Source organism: Geotrypetes seraphini, chromosome 16 (genome assembly GCF_902459505.1).
Source record: "Geotrypetes seraphini chromosome 16, aGeoSer1.1, whole genome shotgun sequence".
Lineage (NCBI taxonomy): Eukaryota > Metazoa > Chordata > Amphibia > Gymnophiona > Dermophiidae > Geotrypetes > Geotrypetes seraphini.
The window spans coordinates 34,854,311-34,875,119 of record NC_047099.1 but is presented as its reverse complement, the minus strand read 5'-3'; the positions used below and the strand labels follow the sequence as shown (position 1 = coordinate 34,875,119).

At 50.1% G+C, this 20,809-nt stretch overlaps 1 protein-coding gene across 3 annotated transcripts in view; it reads right to left on the bottom strand.

Annotated features, from left to right (window-relative positions):
• The window catches only part of ACAP1 (ArfGAP with coiled-coil, ankyrin repeat and PH domains 1), a 51,521-nt gene that overhangs the window by 3,056 nt on the left and 27,656 nt on the right, over nucleotides 1-20,809 (bottom strand). The window contains exons 6-20 of one of the 3 annotated variants that reach the window (XR_004537275.1): nucleotides 19,432-19,615; nucleotides 18,572-18,616; nucleotides 18,171-18,266; nucleotides 15,650-15,724; nucleotides 15,180-15,292; nucleotides 13,741-13,792; nucleotides 13,552-13,652; nucleotides 11,182-11,293; nucleotides 9,185-9,387; nucleotides 8,414-8,483; nucleotides 8,127-8,221; nucleotides 7,673-7,860; nucleotides 4,850-4,903; nucleotides 1,956-2,187; nucleotides 917-1,026 (exon numbers count right to left, since the gene is read on the bottom strand). Coding sequence is in view for 1 of the 3 variants with exons in the window: in XM_033925103.1 (XP_033780994.1) it covers nucleotides 917-1,026; nucleotides 1,997-2,187; nucleotides 4,850-4,903; nucleotides 7,673-7,860; nucleotides 8,127-8,221; nucleotides 8,414-8,483; nucleotides 9,185-9,387; nucleotides 11,182-11,293; nucleotides 13,552-13,652; nucleotides 13,741-13,792; nucleotides 15,180-15,292; nucleotides 15,650-15,724; nucleotides 18,171-18,266; nucleotides 18,572-18,616; nucleotides 19,432-19,615 (1,689 nt within the window). In the remaining 2 variants the exon portion in view is untranslated. Of the gene's footprint in view, nucleotides 1-916; nucleotides 1,493-1,863; nucleotides 2,188-4,849; nucleotides 4,904-7,672; nucleotides 7,861-8,126; nucleotides 8,222-8,413; nucleotides 8,484-9,184; nucleotides 9,388-11,181; nucleotides 11,294-13,551; nucleotides 13,653-13,740; nucleotides 13,793-15,179; nucleotides 15,293-15,649; nucleotides 15,725-18,170; nucleotides 18,267-18,571; nucleotides 18,617-19,431; nucleotides 19,616-20,809 lie in introns of all 3 variants that reach the window. The other 2 variants (XR_004537276.1, XM_033925103.1) reach the window with 2 other exon arrangements.

Sequence of the window (20,809 nt, the reverse complement as noted above, 5' to 3'; positions counted from 1 at the left end):
TGGTCATTATTCAAATCATGTTAGTCCCACGCGGTGGTTGTCTTCTGATAACTCGCCTGCCAGGGTCTCCTTCTTTCTCCGTGCTAACCATCCATCTTCCATCTCTGTCCTCCCCTTCCATTTCCCTTCCCTCCCCTGGAGTTCTGGCATCTTTCCTTTTTTTGTCTCCATCCCCCTGCAGCTGCAGCGATGGACCCCACCATCCCCAGATCCACCATCTCTCCTTTTCTCAACTATCCTTTCATCCTGCATCTCTCCCTCCTTCCCCACCACCCCAGGGCTCACCATCTCTCTCATTCTCTTCCCAACTACCCTCCTATCCAGTATCTCTATACCCCCCCTCTACACCATCCCTTGTGTCCAACTTCTCTCCCTTTCTGTTCCTTCCCTCCCTAAATCCCATTGTCCACCATCTCTCTCCCTCTCCTGTTTTTAGATCCATTATTTCTTCCATCCCTCCCATCTCCCCTCTCCCTCCCCCCATATCTCCTCTCCATGATCTCCCCCAAGTTCATCTCTCCATGATCTCCCCCAAGTCCATCCCCCCCTCCACCATCCATCTTCCCCCCTCCACCCTAGTGAAGAAACAGCATGAGACCTATCAAGTTATCCAGTTCCAGGGTGAATCCTTCAGACCAATCTGGGATTTCTGGCTGCCTCATGCATAGTATGCATGAGGCAGCCAGAAATTCCAGACTGGTCTGCTATCTCTGTTGCCTCTTTCAAACCAGAGAGAAAACTCTCAATGTGCAACCTTAAATGTGGTGTCCAAGATCAGAACATCGTTAACAAGAAAAAGGTAGAATCTGGGATGGGTCTTCTCGTGCGACAGGCCTGAGAATGCTAGAGAAAGGTGTGCCACCACTATCCTGCCCATACACATGGATTCCCAGGAGAAGGCACCAGAATATCTTACCCCGTGTGGCCCAAGATGGTCGCATGATGGAGTGGGCCCCGGCCACAGCTATCAGCTTGGTTCACGCTGGCCCCGTTCTGCAGAAGAAACTCACAGGCCACCAGGGAATTCTGGGAAAGAACATGAGAGGGACAGAAATGATTAGAAACAGGAAGGCTTAGGGGTGGGGACAGAGAGCATATCATCTCTAGGACGGGTTGGTATAGAGTTACTTCTAGTACTGGATTGCTCAGGGGGAGGCACAAGGACACCAAGCCTGGCAGCCTCTCCAGGATTTTCCTGTGGCTCCGACAGCAGAGTAGGATCCCTGCCTCTATCGGCTTTTTAGTGAATTTCTACTGCATGTATTTTGATCTGATCCAGGCATCTTTTTCCACTCTTACTGCTCTGACCAGCAGAGGGAGCCCTCCCCAAACACACAGAGACCCAGAAACAGCTGTGGTTCCTCAATCTGGCCTCATACATTTGATTAACGGTGGAATACTCCAACTTGAACATTACGACCCTGATTCTACATATGTCACCTTAAAAAATCTGCCCCGAGCGCAGTACTAAGTGTAATTCGATACAATTTAGGAGCACCGTATAAAATTGCGCTTAGACCACCGAAGCTGCCTTAGCTCTCACTAGGCCTCCTAACTTTTAGGCACACCATTTTTCCAAATAACCTCAGATCATCCCACTGCAACAGAAACGTCTGCCTGAAATTCAAGACACTTCTGAGCACTTTATTCTTTAACGAGATGGCGCGCCAGCGCATCGCGTTCGCAAAGAGATGGAGCTCTTAGTTAACGAGGGCCCAGAATCCATCCAAGAAGACTTCATAAATGCGTCAAGATATGAATTAACAAAGAAAGCCCCCCCCCCTCCCCAATTATACCAATGTATTTTCAAAGGTCAACCTAAATGTTTAAACTATTGCAAAATATTTCCCAGACACCAAGTAGCTCAAGGAGGGGCAACTGTAAGGAATGGACGGCTCAGAGGTTTAGAAAGGGGAAAATAAACGCTGTCCTATCTGTAGTGGCATATATGAAACCTGTAGGACGAGTACGCCCATCCACCCCAGTCCAGCATTACAATGAGGACAGCCTGGATGAGCGGCGTCTTATTCGCCTCGCCGCCGTTGACCCAGTTGGCATCAGCTCCGTGCGCCAAGGCATCAGCCATGATGGGAAGATTCTGGCAGGCCGCTGCCCGGTAAAGCAACGCTCCGGGGTGAAGATTCCGCAGGTCCTCGCCCATGCCTGTCGCCTCGCCATCAGCCGTGACTAGAAAGGAGAACACGGTGGGATGAGAGAAGAAGAGAAAAAAATAAAAATAAAAAAGCCAGCCTGGGATTCCATATACGTCTTCTCGTTGCTACCGACTTTAAGCGTTGCAAACAGGTTTATAAACGCCACGCAGATATCACTGTGCGTTAACCCTGAAGTTTGTTCACTCGTCCAGCTTTCTGTCAGTAAACTTCAATTTCTTTGGTTTGAAACGTTAACTGCTTCTGAGATGAATAGTTGGCGGAGGCGGAAGGGAAGGAATTGTAGGCAGGTTTTGTGTGTGCCCATCCTTTTGGAGTTTGATAAAGCAATGTTACTTACCGGAACAGTTGTTATCCAGGGACAGCAGGCAGCTATTCTCACTAATGGGTGACGTGATCCAACGGAGCCCCGATGCGGACGCCTCACAAGCAGTCTTGCTTGAAGAAACTCGAAGTTTCGAATCGCCCGCACCGCGCTTGCGCGAGTGCCTTCCCGCCCAGACCAGGGCGCGTCTCCTCAGTTCAGCTAGCTAGCAGAGAAGCCAACCCAGGGGAGGTGGGTGGGACATGAGAATAGCTGCCTGCTGTCCCTGGATAACAACTGTTACGGTAAGTAACATTGTTTATCCCAGGACAAGCAGGCAGGTATTCTCACTAATAGGTGACATGATCCAACGGAGCCCCAATGCGGTGATAGGCCGGGACATAGGCCAGTAAAGCTCCGCCGCAAGATCGAAGCCACGGGGCTGCGGCCACGTGGCCTGCCCGGTCGAACGGATGGAAGAATTTTTTTTTGAAAACAATAAAGAACGACGAAAATCAGCGATTAAGAGAGAAAAGACCCAAAACCGCGGACTTAAGAAGGCACAAGTGAAAAAACTTCACGCAGAGAGTCGAAGATGGACTTCTCAGCTCTGCGGAAAAGTAAGAACTGCGGAGACGCGCCCTGGTCTGGCCGGGAAGGCACTCGCACATGCGCGGTGCGGGCGACTCGAAACTTCGAGTTTCTTCAAGCAAGACTGCTTGTGAGGCGTCCGCATCGGGGCTCCGTTGGATCACGTCACCCATTAGTGAGAATACCTGCCTGCTTGTCCTGGGATAACACCGACTCCTGAGGTAAACATTTTTGACCAGGGTCAGGCAGTGCCATACCAAGGACAGTGCAAGCTACCACAAGGTGCAAATATGGACAGGCACAACACAGTAGTATCTTGATTAACATTTTAAAAATGTATACGCAATGTTTTTCTTTGGTTATATTGTAGAGAACGAGGCAGGGACAAAGCTTGTTGCCATCCCCAACCCGTCCCCGCAATTCATTTTAAATGATTACTGTTACGGCCGATTACTGTGCGATCCCCATCATTCTCTACACTATTCTGCACGAATTTTGATAGGATTTATTATATTTTTTACCAGGGACCCCCAAACTAAGGCCCATGGTAGGGGGGAATGCGTCTTTCTGGCCCGCTACATTTTTTTCTGCCTGTGGCCAAACTAGTTCATAGAACAAGGCTTATGTTGTTATTTTTTAGGCCACATATAGCAGGAACAGCGAAAGACGGAGAACCTGCAAACAGCGGCACAGTGAGGGAAGGAGGCGCCCGGGGCGGTGGCACCTGGCATTTGCCACACTGTGTGCCACCCCTGTCCGAGCACCCTTTCAAATCTTGGCTGGCATCTCCCAGCTGCTGCTCACACCAGTCTTAGCTCTCCTGCTGATGTCATTTCTTGATCCCTGCAAACAGGAAGTGACGTCAGAAGGAGAGCCGAGGCCAGAGTGAGATACTGCTAGCTGCCAGAAAAGATTTGAAGAGGTAGGCTGGTGAACAGGAGGAGAGGTGCCAGTGCCCCCGCCCAGATGGCACCTGGAGAGGTCCTCCCCTTGGCTACACCACTGCCAGTAAAGTCCCCACTCACAGGGTTACTAGATTTCCTCTTTATATAAAAGAGGATACCTGGCCCTTCCCTCGCTCTCCCCTTCTCCTTTCCTACCCATCCCATCTCTGTGCACCATGTCCTTCCTCTCCATCCCTGTGTACCATTTTCTCCCTCTCTTTCCCTCTCCTATTGTCTGACATCTGTCTTCCCCCTTTCTCCCTCCTGTGGTCTGGAATGTTTATCCTCTCCTTCCCACAGTCTGTCATCTCTGTCCCCTCCTTCCTTTCTCTCCTCCCCTCTTTTTGGACTGGCCTCTCTGTCTGTCCCTTTCCCTCCCCCTGCCTTAATCTGAAACCTCTCCCTCCTCCTTCCTTTCCCTTGTCTGACATCTCTCTCTTCCCCCCCCCCCGTTCCCCATCCAGTGGTTTTAACATCTCTCCCCTTCCCTTCCACCCCTCCCATAATCTGGCATCTCTATCTGCCCCTTCCCTTTCTTCCCCTGGAGGTCTGGCATCTTTCCTCCCCATCACCGCGGTCCAGCATCTCTTACCCTCCCCATGTTATTCCCATATCAGTAGCGGTTATATTCATTATTCTTCCCCCCTTTTACAAAACCACAATAGCGTTTTTTAAGCGCAGGCTGGCGCACTGAATGCCTTGCCCTGCTCCCGACACTCATAGAGTTATTAGGTATTATTAGATGCGACTAATGTGAAGTTGATACACCAAGTTTAAGTGAGCCTTCTGGGTTGTAGCCAGAAAGCCGAGATGGGGGTGGGGGGTGGGCGCTTTCCTACCTTGTACAGGGCTCAGGGCTGGAGAACCGCTTACACTGAATCCACGGCTCACACCTAAGGAGAGAAAAAGAAATGTTTAGACCACTATTGCTTTCTGGAGCGGGCCTGAGGCAGGTTACTCGGAGCCTTAGATTCAAACGGTTTTATTGATGCAAACATCATCAAATACAACAAATATAACATCAAGGCACCGATTACAAGAAGAATGCATCAAATCTAATAAAATAATATACATAATAAAAGAAACATATTCCATTTTCAATAAACCCCCACTTTATCTATATGAGACTATGTGTTTGAACCTTTCAATAACCTCTTACTGCCCCACTCCATACCCTCCCCACCCCACCCAATGCTACTCTCTACCCTACCTTATCAAAACATACCAGTATTGTTTTCATTCAATTAAATAAAAGCCCAATTAAGAGACCCAACTTAAAACCGCACTACGGCCCTTAGGATGTAAATCTTGCAAATATGAATCCCAGGTTTGTAGAACCAACATCTTTCGCTGGTGTCAGGTCAAAAGCGCGCCGGGACAAAGGCGTGCCCAGACAATTGAGCGCAGCGCGGAGGCGCGCGCTGCTCAAAATTACTGTTTTTAGGGCTCCAACGGGGGAGGCATGGGGGGGAACCCCCCCACTTTACTTAATAGACATCGCGCCGCGTTGTGGGGGGTTTGGGGGGTTGTAACCCCCCACATTTTACTGAAAACTTCACTTTTTCCCTGTTTTTAGGGAAAAAGTTAAGTTTACAGTAAAATGTGGAGGGTTACAACCCCCCAAACCCCCCATAACGCCGGCGCGATGTCTATTAAGTAAAGTGGGGGGGTTCCCCAACAAAACCCCCCGTCGGAGCCCCTAAAAACTGTAATTTTCTTCGGCGCGCGCCTCCGTCTAGCGCTCAGTTGTCGGCGCGCGCCTTTGTCTTTCGCGCCATTGTCTATGAACCTCTTTCACTTTCTAGTAAATCCAGCATCTCTAGCTTCCCAAATGGCCAACTGATGTACTCGGAGCCTTATTAAAAATGCTGCAGGAGGAAAGGTGACGTTCCACAGTCCTGAGAGTAAAAGCTTCCACTGTTAATTATTTCTAGAGCGCTACCAGACGTACGCAGCGCTGTGCAGAGTCACAAAAGAGACAGTCCCTGCTCGAAAGAGCTTACAATGTAAACAGACAAGACAGACAAACAGAGGAAGGGTTAATCAGCTGACTGGGTTGGAAGGCAGAGGGGAGAACAGGACAATCGAACCATTGTGACATCGCTGATGAGGTTGGTTCTTATTGGTGGAATGAGGCATTATGACATCACAGCCTCAGCTCTGTTTCCCAAAGACTGAAAGTCTTCACACTACTCCTATGAATTATTTCTATAGCGCTACCAGACGTACGCAGCACTGTGCAGAGTCACAAAAGAGACATTCCCTGCTCAAATGAGCCTACAATCTAAACAATCAAGACGGACAAACAGGATGCCGGAGGGGGGGGGGGGATACAGTTAGGGAGGATGGGTCAACCTACTGGCTAGGGTGCTGAGCAGAGGACAGAGGGGAGTAGGGTTATGAGTTGAAGGCTGTTTCAAAAAGGTGGGTTTTTGAACAAGGGAAGTTTGTCATAAAAACATACGAATAGCCTTACTGGGTCATCAAACCAGTAGCCCATTCTCACGGTGGCCGATCCAGAAACCCAAATAATGGCAACATTTCATGCTACCGATCCAGGGCAAGCAGAGGCTTCCCCTATGTCTTAACAGCAGATATGGACTTTTCCTCCAGGAATTTGTCCAAACCTTTCTTAAAACCTGCTATGCTATACGCCAGGCCTGCACAACTCCGGTCCGCGAGGGCCGAATCCAGTCGGGTTTTCGGGATTTCCCCCAATGAATATGCATTGAAAGCAGTGCATGCACATAGATCTCGTGCATATTCATTGGGGGAAATCCCAAAAACCTGGCCTGGCGAGGGCTGAAGTTGTACAGGCCTGTTACCTGCCTACGACAAATGGATTGCAGAGAAATGTACGTTGGTACTAGATCTCAAAATGTGTCACATTAGGCTAAAAACCTGTATTGAAAAAAGCATGCACTGGCACGGACAACTTTGCAAATCGTAACCTGGAATCTCTCTTTGTTTGTACTAGATCCCTAGTTTGCATCAAGTTAGGAGACAACCTTGTATAGCAGGGGTGTCCAATGTCGGTCCTCGAGGGCCGCAATCCAGTCGGGTTTTCAGGATTTCCCCAATGAATATGCATGAGATCTCTATATATGCTAATAGATCTCATGCATATTCATTGGGGGAAATCCTAAAAACCCGACTGGATTGCGGCCCTCGAGGACCGACATTGGACAACCCTGTTGTATAGTAAACTTGTTCCGTAATTATGTCAAATTGTAACCTGTCAATTATATAATATGCATGTTTAACCCTTTCAGGACCAAGGGACATATAACTTTAAAATCCTATAAATTTTGATTGGGATAGTCTACAGTTCTAAATTTGATATGTACGGATTCCATATGATACTGCCTTTATGTAAACAAACTGGTTCCGACATTCATTCATTAGCGTCGTTGCCAGATTGACGAGAAGATTCACTTGCCACACTGTCCATAAGCCAGAAGTGTGATTTTTTTAAATAAAAATAATGATATTTCACAAAAAAAATCAATTTTTTGGCATCTGCAAGCCCTTTTTACCATAAAAATGTCGTCAAAACCACAAAAATTGGCCTACGATCCTTATGGTCCTGAAAGGGTTAACCCGTAAGCCGTTCTGACCTCGTTGGGGACAATGGGAAATGAAATAAATAAATAAGAAAGTACCTGGGGATCGCGCCAGCGTTCCTGGTTTGGGCTTCAAAGGAGGCTTGAGAAACTTCTCTGGCCTGCCGGGCAGTCTGTCCAGGGTGTTCCCACGGTTCCGACAACAAAGTCGGATTCCCATCTCCGGCAGTTTGTTAATGAATTTCTTCTGAACGTATTTTGCTCTGATCCAGGCCTCCTTCTCACTCCTGGCAGGGAAGGTAGATCAATTAGGCACTGGCCCATGTGACCAGCAGAGGGAGCCCTCCTCTGACGCAGGGCGCCTAGGATAGCAGCGGCGTATGATTTACCAGCCTTTCGGCAACTGCGACCCCGATTTCTGCGACAGCCAAACGCGCAAAATTTAAGCAAGCTCAGGCCAGTGATGCCCACTCAAGTCACGACCCCAAACATAGGTTTTGCAAGCCGCAGTTGGGGAATCTCCGGTGTAGACACCTTAGTGCAAGGGGCTCACCTGGAACAGCTGGGGTTCGGCTTTTTGATGGTCATTTCATCAATCCGGGCCTCGTAGATCCGATTAACGGTAGAATTCCCCAACTCGCACATTAACTGTGAGAGACAGACACAGAGGGGATAAAGAAGAGAAGACAGCACTAGTGATTCACAGACACCCAAATACATGAACACAGACACGCATATGTTATTAAAATTCATTATACCGCCATAGCATACAACTGTTCATAGGAAGACACAGACACCCAACCCCACCCCCCTCCCCAGTTGCCACAAAGTTCTTTGTACCTTGACAAGCTCTGGTTCCCAGGAATCAAGAGTCAAGGATCGGACCTTGGAGAAGTGAACGCCAAGGCTCCTGGGACGAGAGGAGAGAGAGAATGAGGGTGTGAGGGAAGCTAGGAGGGGAAGGAGAGCTATGAGGAAAAAGGATCAAGTAATGACAGCGGGATAGGAGAGTGTGAAGCAGGGGGAAGGGTGGCTGGTGGAGGTAAATGTCCTCATTGCACCTTGATCTTTCACATCTCTCACTTGTAGACCCCCAAGTGGCCCCAAGCAGTGGCCTAGCAGGGTTAGGGGGCGCCCGGGGCGGTGGCACCTCCCTCGCTTCTTCCCCCCCCCCTCATGCCACACTCGTGCCCTCCCTTTCCCCCTGTACCTCTTTAAATCTGAGCCAGCGCGAGCAGCTTCTCCGGCCTGCTGCTTGCGTCGGCTTTCCCTCTGATGTCACTTCCTGGCTCCATGACCCGGAAGTGATTTCACAGGGAAGCCTGGCTAGAGGAGTTGCTCACGCTGATGAAGACTGAAAAAGGTATGGTGGGTGAAGGGAGAGAACAAGCGTAGTGTGTGTGTGTGGGGGGGGGGGGGGGCGGAGAGATGCTGGCACCCCCACCAAGATGGCGCCCGGGACAGTCTGCCACTGGCCTTAAGAGTGTCTAAAAGAGAGGGAAGAGCAACATAGGGTGGAGGTGAGAGGTCGGTCTCTCTCACATGTGCATCTCTTGAATGGCCCAACGAGGTGAGGCTAAAATTGTAGGTGAGAGGTGGGGGCGTCTCTACCTGTGGATCCCCGAGCACTCGATACACAACGTGATCCCCAGGTTGATGCTGGCCCACTCTGGGGCCGGCTCCTTACAGTCACAGCACTGGGCGTTTCCAGGGATTCGCTGCACCTGCTCTAGCACCTTCTTATCCAGGCTGTCATGAGACGACCGGGAAGGGTCCAGTGTGGCTGCAGTCACAGAACTAGCTCTCTCCAATCTCTGGAAGGGAGACAAATCATAATGTTGCCAACGCCGCAAACAGGAATCCTAACGCGGCACTGCTAATGCACCTCATTCCTGCCCAGTAGTTCCCTGGCGCTGCACCTCATTCCCACCCTGCAGTACCCGCCGGGTTCCAGTCCATTCTATACACGGTAGAGAATGGCACGGGGACATATGATTTTAAAGTGTTTGAGCCTTATGCAGGAATGGGGCAGGGACGGGGATAGAGAGATCCCACGGGCGCAGGAAACATTTGTCCCCGGGTCGTTCTCTGAGCTCTACCAGTGCTCCTCAGTCTTGCCCTGCTGCACATTATGCTGTTAAGAGCACCAGATCCCCCCCCCCCACGCACTGCACCTCGTTCCTACCTTGCAGCAGCTGCTGGCTTCCAAAACTGAGAGAATAAACATATGGTCCACTAAGCCCAGCCCTGACAGTGGCCAATCTGGGTCAGCTGGAACGATCCGGCAGATCCTAACAGGGACGTATATTCCTGGTTTTTCAGTCCCAGAGGTGGCAGGTCAGGATCCCCCGAGGCCTTCTGGTTAAAGGGCCTGCACTTGAAAAACTTGGCCCCAACCCTTTCATTGCGTGTTGACCGGAAAAATACTTTCTCCAAGGTGTTTTAATTTGTTACCTGCTTCCAGTGGTGGTAATATAGTAAATGACGGCAGATAAAGACCTGAACGGTCCATCCAGTCTGCCCTTTAGTTATATTCATTAAGTTTCAAGTTTCTTCGGTTTCACAATCTATCTAATGTATCTGGGGCAATTGGGGGGGGGGGGATTAAGTGACTTGCCCAGGGTCACAAGGAGCAGCGAGGGATTGGAACCCACAACCCCAGGGTGCTGAGACTGTCGCTCCGACCACCGCGCCACAGATTGACAGAGAGGTGTTCTAATCTGTTTTATTCTCTATTCCTTCACGAATAATTACTCTCCTCTATTTGCTTTCTGACTCCAGTCTGCCAGCGCACCTCACTCCTGCCTTGAAGTACCTTCCCGCTATTACATTACTGAGGGTCCCCCTCCCCCACATAACTCTGCAATTCACTCCTGCCTAAGCGGGTTACATGCAAGTATTTTTCCCTGTCTGTCTCAGTGGGCTCAAAATCTGTCTAACGTACCTGGGGCGATTAAGCGACTTGCCCAGGGTCACAAAGAGCAGCGAGGGATTTGAACCCACAACCCCGGGGTGCTGAGACTGTAGCTCCAACGACTGCATCACACACTCCATTCTATTCCATTATTGAGGAATCCCCCCCCCCCAACTCTGCATCTCATTCTCACCTTGCGTAGTAAGGGGGGATGGTCTGCGCAGAGCGTCATCTCGGTAGGGGCACCGGCCCCCATTCTCCTCTCCGCAACTTCCTGCCCCCCCCTGCTACGCGTGCGTGCCAATTCCCATCCCACGTGCTGCCCGCGTCGGCTCTCTCTGACGCCACTCCCGGGTCCCGCGCCTATGAAGTGATGTCAGAGAGAGGGGCCGATGTGGGCAGCAAGTTCGTGATGCCGCTCGCGCAGGGAACATGAAAGAAGTACAAGGGAAGGGAATCGGTAAACACGCGTAGCAGGGGTGGGCGGGGAAGAGGGGGGAGGGGCGCCATTCACCCTCACTACGCCACTGTATTCCAGTACCAAGAATCTCGCCCACACAGCTCCGCACCTTATCCCTACCCTGCAGCACCCCCGCAATTCCAGTGTTGAGGAACTTCCCCGTGCAGCTCTGCACCTCATTCCCGCCCTGCAGCACCCCCTGCCGGTCCAGGGCAGTGGCTGTGTAGTCCTCACCTGCATTGCCGAATCCTCGCGGCTCTCATTGAAAGCTGTCGCAATGCTGCTCTGAACAGCGGAGATCCAGGTCTGATGATATTTATCGGAGTCCGCCTGCAGCATACAGCTCCTGGGACCGAAAGCACAGCATTACCCTGGAAACACACAGACACCCACAGACAGAAACTCACATATATCCACCCCGCTCTGGAACTGTGCTGCCGGGCCACACCTGCCCCGTGGCGGCTTCAGACAGGAGGGGGGGGAGCATTTGCTGGCATGCCCCGAGATCTGTTTCTGTCCCCCACAGCTCTTGTCTGCGTGGTTCCATTTCTTGTATTTGTATAAGACAGTTCAAGCCTAGCATCAGCTTCCTGGAATGATCTGTAATCTCTGTTTTCAAAAAGATTGCCTCTTGCGTGTGACCTATTTCCTCCAGCCACCCCCAGCGCACGCACGGACTCGACTGGTCCATTTCCCTAGTCTTGTGTTTTCTGCACCCCTTCCCTGCAAAACAGAATTCTCCATCGAGGGCTCATGCTCAGGGTAACCCGGAGGTCCGGGCGGCTTTTCAAAACCCGTCTCTTTGTCCGGGTTTTGAAAAGCCTCATTAAATTGCGTTGGGTGGGGAGGACGTCCGCTCATGCGATGATATCCATATTCTTCATACCATTGACCCCCCCTCTAACATAAACGATATCGCTTCCATCAACCCCAAAGTAGACAAAATCCGAGACTGGCTACACCCGAATATGTTTCTCCCTAAATGTTTTTTCTTTTGGTTATTTTATTTTAAACAAATGTCATTTATCCTTCTATTCCTTATGTATCTTTAGATAATTATAGATAAGATTGTATGTTTTTATTGTTTAAATTGTTATTTGTCCCCCCCCCCCCCAAAATTACTATTGTTAAACGCACTGAATTATTTGATATTGCGTTCAAATCAAAATTTTAATAAACTTGAAACTCTCTCTTAGCATCACAAAAAACAATTACTGTATTTGCCGGCGTATAGGACGACTGGGCGTATAAGACGACCCCCCAACTTTTAGTTAAAAAATAGAGTTTTGTGTTATACTCGCCGTATAAGACTACCCCTTCTTCCGCACACCTTCTCTACCGCCCCGGGTGCAGCACAGCCGGCCAGGTTCCCTTACTTTTGTGGCACTTCCCCGACCGACCGACAACAGCCCCGGTCCGACAAACCTCCCTGCCCTTAACCGCGAATCTAAATTACCTTCTTACAGCTGCTGTAAGAAGGTATTTAGATTCGCGGCTACAGGGCAGGGAGGATGGTCGGACCCGGGCTGTTATCGGTCGGTCGGGGAAGTGCCACAAAAGTAAGGGAACCTGGCCGGCTGTGCTGCAACCGGGGCGGGACGGCCGCCCCTCTCTCTTGGTAGCCACTCGAACCGCGAGGCTACTCTCCTTCTCCTTACCTGCCATGCCTGCAGCACAGAGCCGAACGGAAGTCTTCCCGACGTCAGCGCTGACGTCGGAGGGAGGGAGGGCTTTGTTTAAGCTTTGTTGAAGCCCTCCCTCCCCTCCGACGTCAGCGCTGACGTCGGGAAGACTTCCGTTCGGCTCTATGTTGCAAGCAGAGAAGGTAGGGAGAAGAAGAGCCGCGCGACTGAGTACATCCAGCCCCGCAAGTAAGGGCATGTAAATTGTACCCGGCGTATAAGACGACCCCCGACTTTGGGGAGGATTTTAAGGTACTGAAAAGTCGTCTTATACGCCGGCAAATACGGTAACGTTCTTTTCCCTTGGAAAGAGGGTTTACAGCTGGTTTCACCAGTAACTATTGATAACACCCCACTTGAATCTACCTCTGCAACTAAAATCTTAGGTGTCATCATTGACAAACTAACACGCCGACCCCCAAATCTGCTTTTAATTCACTTTCTCGCCATTTCAAAAAAAATCGATTACTGCAATTCATTATATAAAGGGTTATGTCCAAAAGATATCAGACGCCTCCAACTAATTCAAAATACGGCTATTAAAATCGTCACGCACTCAAAAAGATTTGATCGCGTCACGCCTTTACTACAGAACGCACACTGGTTGACCATTCCGCGTCGGATTACATATAAAATTGCTCTATTAATACCTTACGATCACCCCCCTCCGAACCCTAAGATCTGCTTCTCAACATACTCTCTACCCCCCTCGTCTACGAAACCGCGCTGCTCCCGACGCTCAAAGGAACTCAAATCCCCCGAAGGCCCTGACCACACGCCACTGAAGCTACTCCAGGCTCATGCCAAAACAGAAGCCGCCGTGGAAACCCAAACCTTGCTCCCTGCTACACCATTCCTTCCGCCCAGCGCTATCGGACCCTGGACGGAGGGTGGTGTGCCACGCCTGCTCTTGGAAACTCACTTGGACGGGGACACCACCTCAAAGCAGAAACGCCTCTCGTAGTCCAGGCAGGGTTTCACGGTGCAGAGCCTCAAATCGTCCACCACCACGGTCAACGTGTCCTGCGAGAGAGAATGTGCAGATCAAGATCCCATCTAAGGGAAAGAAGAGATGCTTCACCCGTGGGTCCGACCTCCTCCCTTTACACACCTTCAGTTTCTTCTGGTAAACCAGCTGATTGTTCTGAATGGAAAACCAGCGCCTATAAAAAAATCAGTTACACAAAACACAGTCAGAGGAGCAGAAGACTGACGAAAGGGGCGCAAAGCGAGAGACAGGAGACAAATGATAGTAGGCGCCTTTTTGAAGAAATTCAACGAGGGTGGGGTACAACAAGATCAATCTAGATACAAACGAGAGATAATTTCAACAGAAAAAAAAAAAATTAAATATTCATATTACATCATAGTACTTAGCAAGCTGACATAATGCATTAAAAAAAATCTTCATTTTAGACCGCACAGGGTGGAAACAGGTGGAACATATCGACAGATAAGATAAGAGCTGTATATCGCAAACTGTGGACCGCGGCACACCAGCGTGCCTTCTGAGATTTCAGGTGTGCTGCGACGTACGGGTGAGGAGGAGAGTCCTCCGCGCCGGCTGACTGCCTACAGGACGCGCCTCTCGCCGCGAGAGGCGCGTCCTGTAGGCAGTCAGCTCGCGCGGAGGACTCCCCTCCTCGCTGGCATCTCTCCTCACCTCCCCTCCTCCCGAATCCCTCCGCCAAAGCGGGTCACGGCCAGATGGGCGGACATCAACGCGATGACATCGTGCAGGCGTTGAGATGCCATCGCGTCAAAGGCCGTGCACTTCCAGGTGCCTTCAGGCCGGGGCACTGGGTTTAGTGTGCCGCCGGCCGGAACATTTGCGAGACACTGAGACAGAGCAACAGGAGTTAGAAAATCAAAGGAACTGACTAAGAAAATTGAAATAAATAATGTGAAAAGTTTCAGCCTCTGATAACCAGAGCTGGCATTGTGACATCATAATGCCTCATTCCACCAATAAGAACCAGTCGCATCAGTGATGTCACAATGGCTTGATTGTCCTATACCTGGCTCACTTTTACAATATTTTGATTTCTAGAGTTGTGCAATGTAGAGAATGAAGCAGGGACAAATTTTTCTCCATCCCCGCGAGTTTTGTTGCTGTCCCTGTTCCATTCCTGTAAGCTCTGCCTTAACCGCACAAGCCTTGGATACTTAAGATTTTAAAGGGTTTGAGGCTTGGGCAGATGAGGACGGAGCTTAGGCATTGGTGGAATGAGGCATTATGACATCACAGTCTGAGCTCTAGAATGTTGCTACTTATGATTTTAAAGGGTTTGAGGCTTGTGCAGATGTGGACGGAGCTTGCAGGGATGGGGCAGGGGCAGGAAAAGAACTCGCGGGGACAGGACAGGAAAATGAGTTTCCGCGGGGACGAGGAAAAATGTATCCTCATGTCATTCTTTAACATGGAGTGGGAAAGATGCATGAAAATGATCTCGTGGCGTGGGTAAGTAGGTGACGGTCAGTTCTATAGGAGGTGTCAGAGGCACTGGCCATCTCTTCACTCCTGGGCACCTTCCCCCCGTCTTCCCTCACCTGCTCCAGGTCTTGAAGGCATTGCTGGCCCGTTTGTATAAGTATCCTTCCATGACTACGCCACTGGGTGCGTCGGCTTTGAACTCCACTGTGGAGTCGCTCTGCGCCAGATCCTGAAGGAAAGAAAGCAGAGCCACCGCCGGCATCCTGTTAGCCCCGACACCCTGCCGTGGTCCTCTAGCAAAACAGCATGCATTAAATCGGTCCCAGACACCCCCAAGCTGCCTCCCCTCTTAAGCAGAGTTCGATTCAGGGCAACTCAAGAGAAGGGAACCCAAAGAACTAGAGCTTCAACGTCTGAAGCTCAGGATTAACTAGGGCCGCAAGCGGCGATGGTCAGCCATTTGTGAGGACATTGCCCAGGGCTTGGTTCAAGACCTGCAGCCTCCCTTTTTCATTCCCAGAGCTCCCCCTCCTCTCCCCCTTTAAGGCGGTCTCTCGCTTCTTTCCCTCCGGTCCCCCACTTTCACCTTCTGTTTGATGATGATGTGTCTCTGTTCCATGTCCCTCTTCTCCCTCGCCGACTCCAGGACCAGCTGATGGAGCTGAAAACAAACCACCAAAGAGGCAACGACCAGTTACAAATACAGGATTTAAACATCGGCACACCTTTGCGGAGGAAGAGGAGAGATGAACGGCATCGGGGAGGGGGGACTTATCCAACACTCCTGCACCCCTTCTTGGTCTCTCCTTCCAGGCCAGCTCTGCAGTCACAGTCTCCATCCCAGGAGGAAGAGTAATTAGAAGAGACAGTGGGTAAACACTGTCTGATTCCAAATGCCTTCCCCTTTCCCACCATGGCTGCTGCTGCTGCTGCCCCAGCCTCCTTCCCTGACGCTGGCCTGTGCGGTGGAAAGCGTTAAGGGTCAAAGTGTCACTCTTACAGCTCGAGCTAGGGACACAAAACAGGAAGCGGCCAAGCAGAGGTGATCAGGCAGCCGTTTCCTGCATCGGAACAAGCTCTCTGATAGGTGCTGACATGCCACTGGGTCCATTCCCAGGGAGATGTAACCCTCTGAGACAGCCATTGACAGAGCAGGGGATTATAGCTGGAACACAGTGGGATAACTGCTTGCCCTGGATCGGTAGCATGGGATGTTGCTACTATTTGGGTTTTTGCCAGGTTCTCGTGACTTGGATTGGCCACCGTGAGGACGGGCTTCTGGGATCAATAGCATAGAATGTTGCTACTTTTTGGGTTCCGGAACCTTGCTACTCTTTGACATTCCGAAATCTTGCCACTCTATGAGATTCTGGAACATTGCTACTCTTTGGGTTTTTGCCAGGTACTTGTGACCTGAACTGACCACCATGAGGACGGGCTAGTGGGATCAGTAGCATAGAATGTTGCTACTTTTTGGGTTCCGGAACCTTGCTACTCTTTGAGATTCTGGAACGTTGCTACTCTTTGGGCTTTTGCCAGGTACTCGTGACCTGAACTGGCCACCATGAGGACGGGCTAGTGGAATCAGTAGCATAGAATGCTGCTACTTTTTGGGTTCAGGAACCTTGCTACTCTTTGAGATTCTGGAACGTTGCTACTCTTTGGGTTTTTGCCAGGTACTTGTGACCTGAACTGACCACCATGAGGACGGGCTAGTGGGATCAGTAGCATAGAATGTTGCTACTTTTTGGGTTCAGGAACCTTGCTACTCTTTGAGATTCTGGAACGTTGCTACTCTTTGGGCTTTTGCCAGGTACTCGTGACCTGAACTGGCCACCATGAGGACGGGCTAGTGGAATCAGTAGCATAGAATGCTGCTACTTTTTGGGTTCCGAAATCTTGCTGCTCTGAGATTCTGGAATGTTGCTACTCTTTGGGTTTTTGCCAGGTACTCGTGACCTGGATTGGCCACCATGAGGACGGGCTAGTGGGATCAATAGCATAGAATGTTACTACTTTTTGGGTTCCAGAACCTTGCTACTCTTTGAGATTCTGGAACGTTGCTACTCTTTGGGTTTTTGCCAGGTACTTGTGACATGAATTGGCTACCATGAGGACGGGCTAGTGGGGTCAGTAGCATAGAATGTTGCTACTTTTTGGGTTCCAGAACCTTGCTACTCTTTGGCATTCCGAAATCTTGCCACTCTATGAGATTCTGGAACGTTGCTACTCTTTGGGTTTTTGCCAGGTACTCGTGACCTGAATTGGCTACCATGAGGACGGGCTAGTGGGGTCAGTAGCATAGAATGTTGCTACTTTTTGGGTTCCAGAACCTTGCTACTCTTTGGCATTCCGAAATCTTGCCACTCTATGAGATTCTGGAACGTTGCTACTCTTTGGGTTTTTGCCAGGTACTCGTGACCTGAATTGGCTACCATGAGGGCGGGCTAGTGGGATCAGTAGCATAGAATGTTGCTACTTTTTGGGTTCCGGAACCTTGCTACTCTTTGAGATTCTGGAATGTTGCTACTCTTTGGGTTTTTGCCAGGTACTCGTGACCTGAATTGGCCACCATGAGGACGGGCTACTGGGGTCAGTAGCATAGAATGCTGCTACTTTTTGGGTTCCGAAATCTTGCTACTCTATGAGATTCTGAAACGTTGCTACTCGTTAGGTTTTTGCCAGGTACTCGTGACCTGGATTGGCCACCATGAGGACGGGCTAGTGGGATCAGTAGCATAGAATGCTGCTACTTTTTGGGTTCCGGAACCTTGCTACTCTTTGAGATTCTGGACCGTTGCTACTCTTTGGGTTTTTGCCAGGTACTCGTGACCTGGATTGGCCACCAAGACGACGGGCTACTGGGCAAAATGGCCCATTGGTCTGACCCAGTAAGACTATTCTTATGTTCTCCTAAAGTGATTCCCAGTGAGGTTACATACAGAAATCAGTAACAGAGCCTGGGATTAGAGCTGAACCACAGGTGACTTACCCTGATGTCCCACACAGAAGTCTGTGACAGAGCCGGGGATTAGAGCTGCGGCATAGGAGGGGGGAATAAGTGAATTGCCTCAAGGTCACACACAGTCTGTGGCATTTTCCCTCACCTGCCCCGCCACGTTTTTGTGGTATGTCTCCAGGTCCTGCACAATGCGGTGTCCTTGCTGGTAATGTGAAAAATGGGCATCCATGTATTCCAACATCTAGGAGAAATAAGAAGCCTTAGAGAGGCTGAAAAGGCCAGCACCGCTGCACCCTCTCCACGTCCATTAAGGTACACCGAACGCTTACACTGTGCATCTGGGGAGCTTTGTATACATAATGGAGCAAGGAGCCCCCGAACGCTCTGCTGCCCAATGAATAAGGCGGACAATAAAAAACCCCCGAGGCCATGAGAATCTGAAGCCTCATCGGCGCCAGGAGAGCAGAGTCCCCTGCCCCGGGGATGCAACAAAACCATTCCCACCTTCTCCCTTCAACCAAGAAGCACCCTCCACCCACGACTCACAAACTTCATGATTTCAAACTTCTTCTTGGACTGAATGACATTGATCTGGAAAACAAAAGAGACACTCGGTATCTATTTTTCACTTCTCATGTAAACAACAGCTAGTAAGTCAAACATCTCTGTACATTGTTGTCTTACTTCCTCTCTTTTATTCTAACTTCCTGTCCCTGCATTCATTTCACAAGCCTTCCCTTTTCCCTCTACCCAGTAAGGGTGGGGGGGGGGGGCAGAGTGCCCCGGGTGCTGGCACCTCCTGCCATGCTTGTGCCCTCCAATCCCACCCCCGCAACTTTTCTGTATTGCCGTTCGTGCAGGCCTCTCAAATCACTTCCAGGAAGTGACATCAGAAGGAAAGCCAGCAACAGGCCGAGAAGCTGCTCGCGCTGGCAAAGATTTAAACAGGTACGGGGGGGGGGGGGGAAGGGAGGGTGCAAATGTGACATGGGGTGCAGGGAAGGAGGGGGGGGCAGAGAGGAGGATGCCCACCTACCCTCGCTATGCCGCTGCCTCTACCACACCCTCAATATCCCCCTTCTCCATCTCTCTCCTTTTCTCAGCTTTCTATCTCTATCTCTCTCCCCCCCCCCCCCTTTTTTTTCTGGTCTCACACTCACTCTCTCTCTCTCCCCTCTTTGTCTGATGAGACAGTGGAGCTCTGGAGTGACAAACAGTGAGGTAATGTCCACTGAGACAGACAGCAGCAGGGGAAGAGCTGGGAGAGGGGGACAGCAGGATGCAAAATCTGGAGAGACGGGAGCAGAGCTGCACAGACAGGCTCCCGAGCGACAAAGAGACCGCAAAGAGAAGTCACGATGAGACAGACTGAAATCACAGGGAATCAGACAGGACAGAGGCGTTACCTGCAACAAATAGTCCAGCGCTTTATCGTAGAAAGCCTTCCGAGCGGCAGTCAGCGCGGTGCTGGCCTCCTCGGCCTCGTGCTGTTTCTTGCGAGGGACCTCTGCGTTGTGGTGGAGGGCGCTGTCCAGACTCTCACTGCACCTGTCAAATTCCTTCTTTGTCTCTTTAAACTTCTTAATATCCCTGGATCCAAGGAATAGGGAATAGGGGGGGGGGGGGTGTCATTAGAGTTGCCTAAAACGATGCAAATATTGGAGCCTTTTGGACGAGACAGCTTTTTGTAAAACTTCATCATCGGATTTACATCTAATGTCTATCTCAGCACTGGTTGTATTCTTTAGAAGAGGGGGGGGGGGTTTCGTAAATTTATTTTTATTGAAAAATCAAAAAAAAAAACCCCACAATACTACTACTAATAATTTATTTCTTGTATACCGCTATACCAGAAGTTTGAAGCGGTTCACAACAAAAAATACATACAGTCAATATCTAAAATACAGAATAAACAGTCAATATCTAGATACAAAATAAAAAAACAGTCAATAAAAGGATACATCTGATAAGATCAATAAAAATGAAGACAAGTACAAGTACAGCACGCAACAGTTGCAACATGACTCTTTGAAACAAGGTAACTAACACATCTGCAAAAGTACTAGAAACTCCCCCCCCCCTACTTCAAAAGCCGATGGGACAAACAGGTGGGGGTACTACAGAGTTATGCATAAAGGATGGGTACACCAGGGAGGGAGGGTTCTCGAGTGGGCAGACTTGTTGGGCCGCCGGCCCTCTTCTGCCGTCTTATTCTATGTTTCTACCGTCTCCCCCCCACCGTGGTTTTAGGCATAACGTGAACAATTTGAAGACGTTCCTTTACAGAAAGCCCCCTTCGTTCACCCCAGGCAATATACGGTTTCCACCATAGCAGAAACCGTCCCAGTCTATGACGCTTCATAGGTGTCAACCTGGTCATACGAAAGACAGAGTCCATTTTTTTTCTACTACTCGTGCCTGGGAGGGAATAGACTCCTGACGCCATGCTACACCCAAATCCAGGTGAGCTGCGGTGACCAGAGAAGCAATAATGGTAGAGAATTTAGAGGGGTCTCCAGTTGGGGTCATGTTCAAGAGCGCACGTCCCACCTCTTTCACGATTATAGAAAACGGACACACCTTACATTGGAAGCGTTTTTATTCATTCACCTGAGGGGTTTCATCCGTTTACTCATGTACTGGTAGCACTGGATGACCCCCTGACGCAGGTGTAGTTTGCCGAAGCACGGCCCATGACGGGTCCTACAATACAGCTCCTCTTGACTGTCCCTATTCCGAAGGCCCCTTCCCCACCCTCGTCTCCGCCCCCGCTCCTTCCCCCGT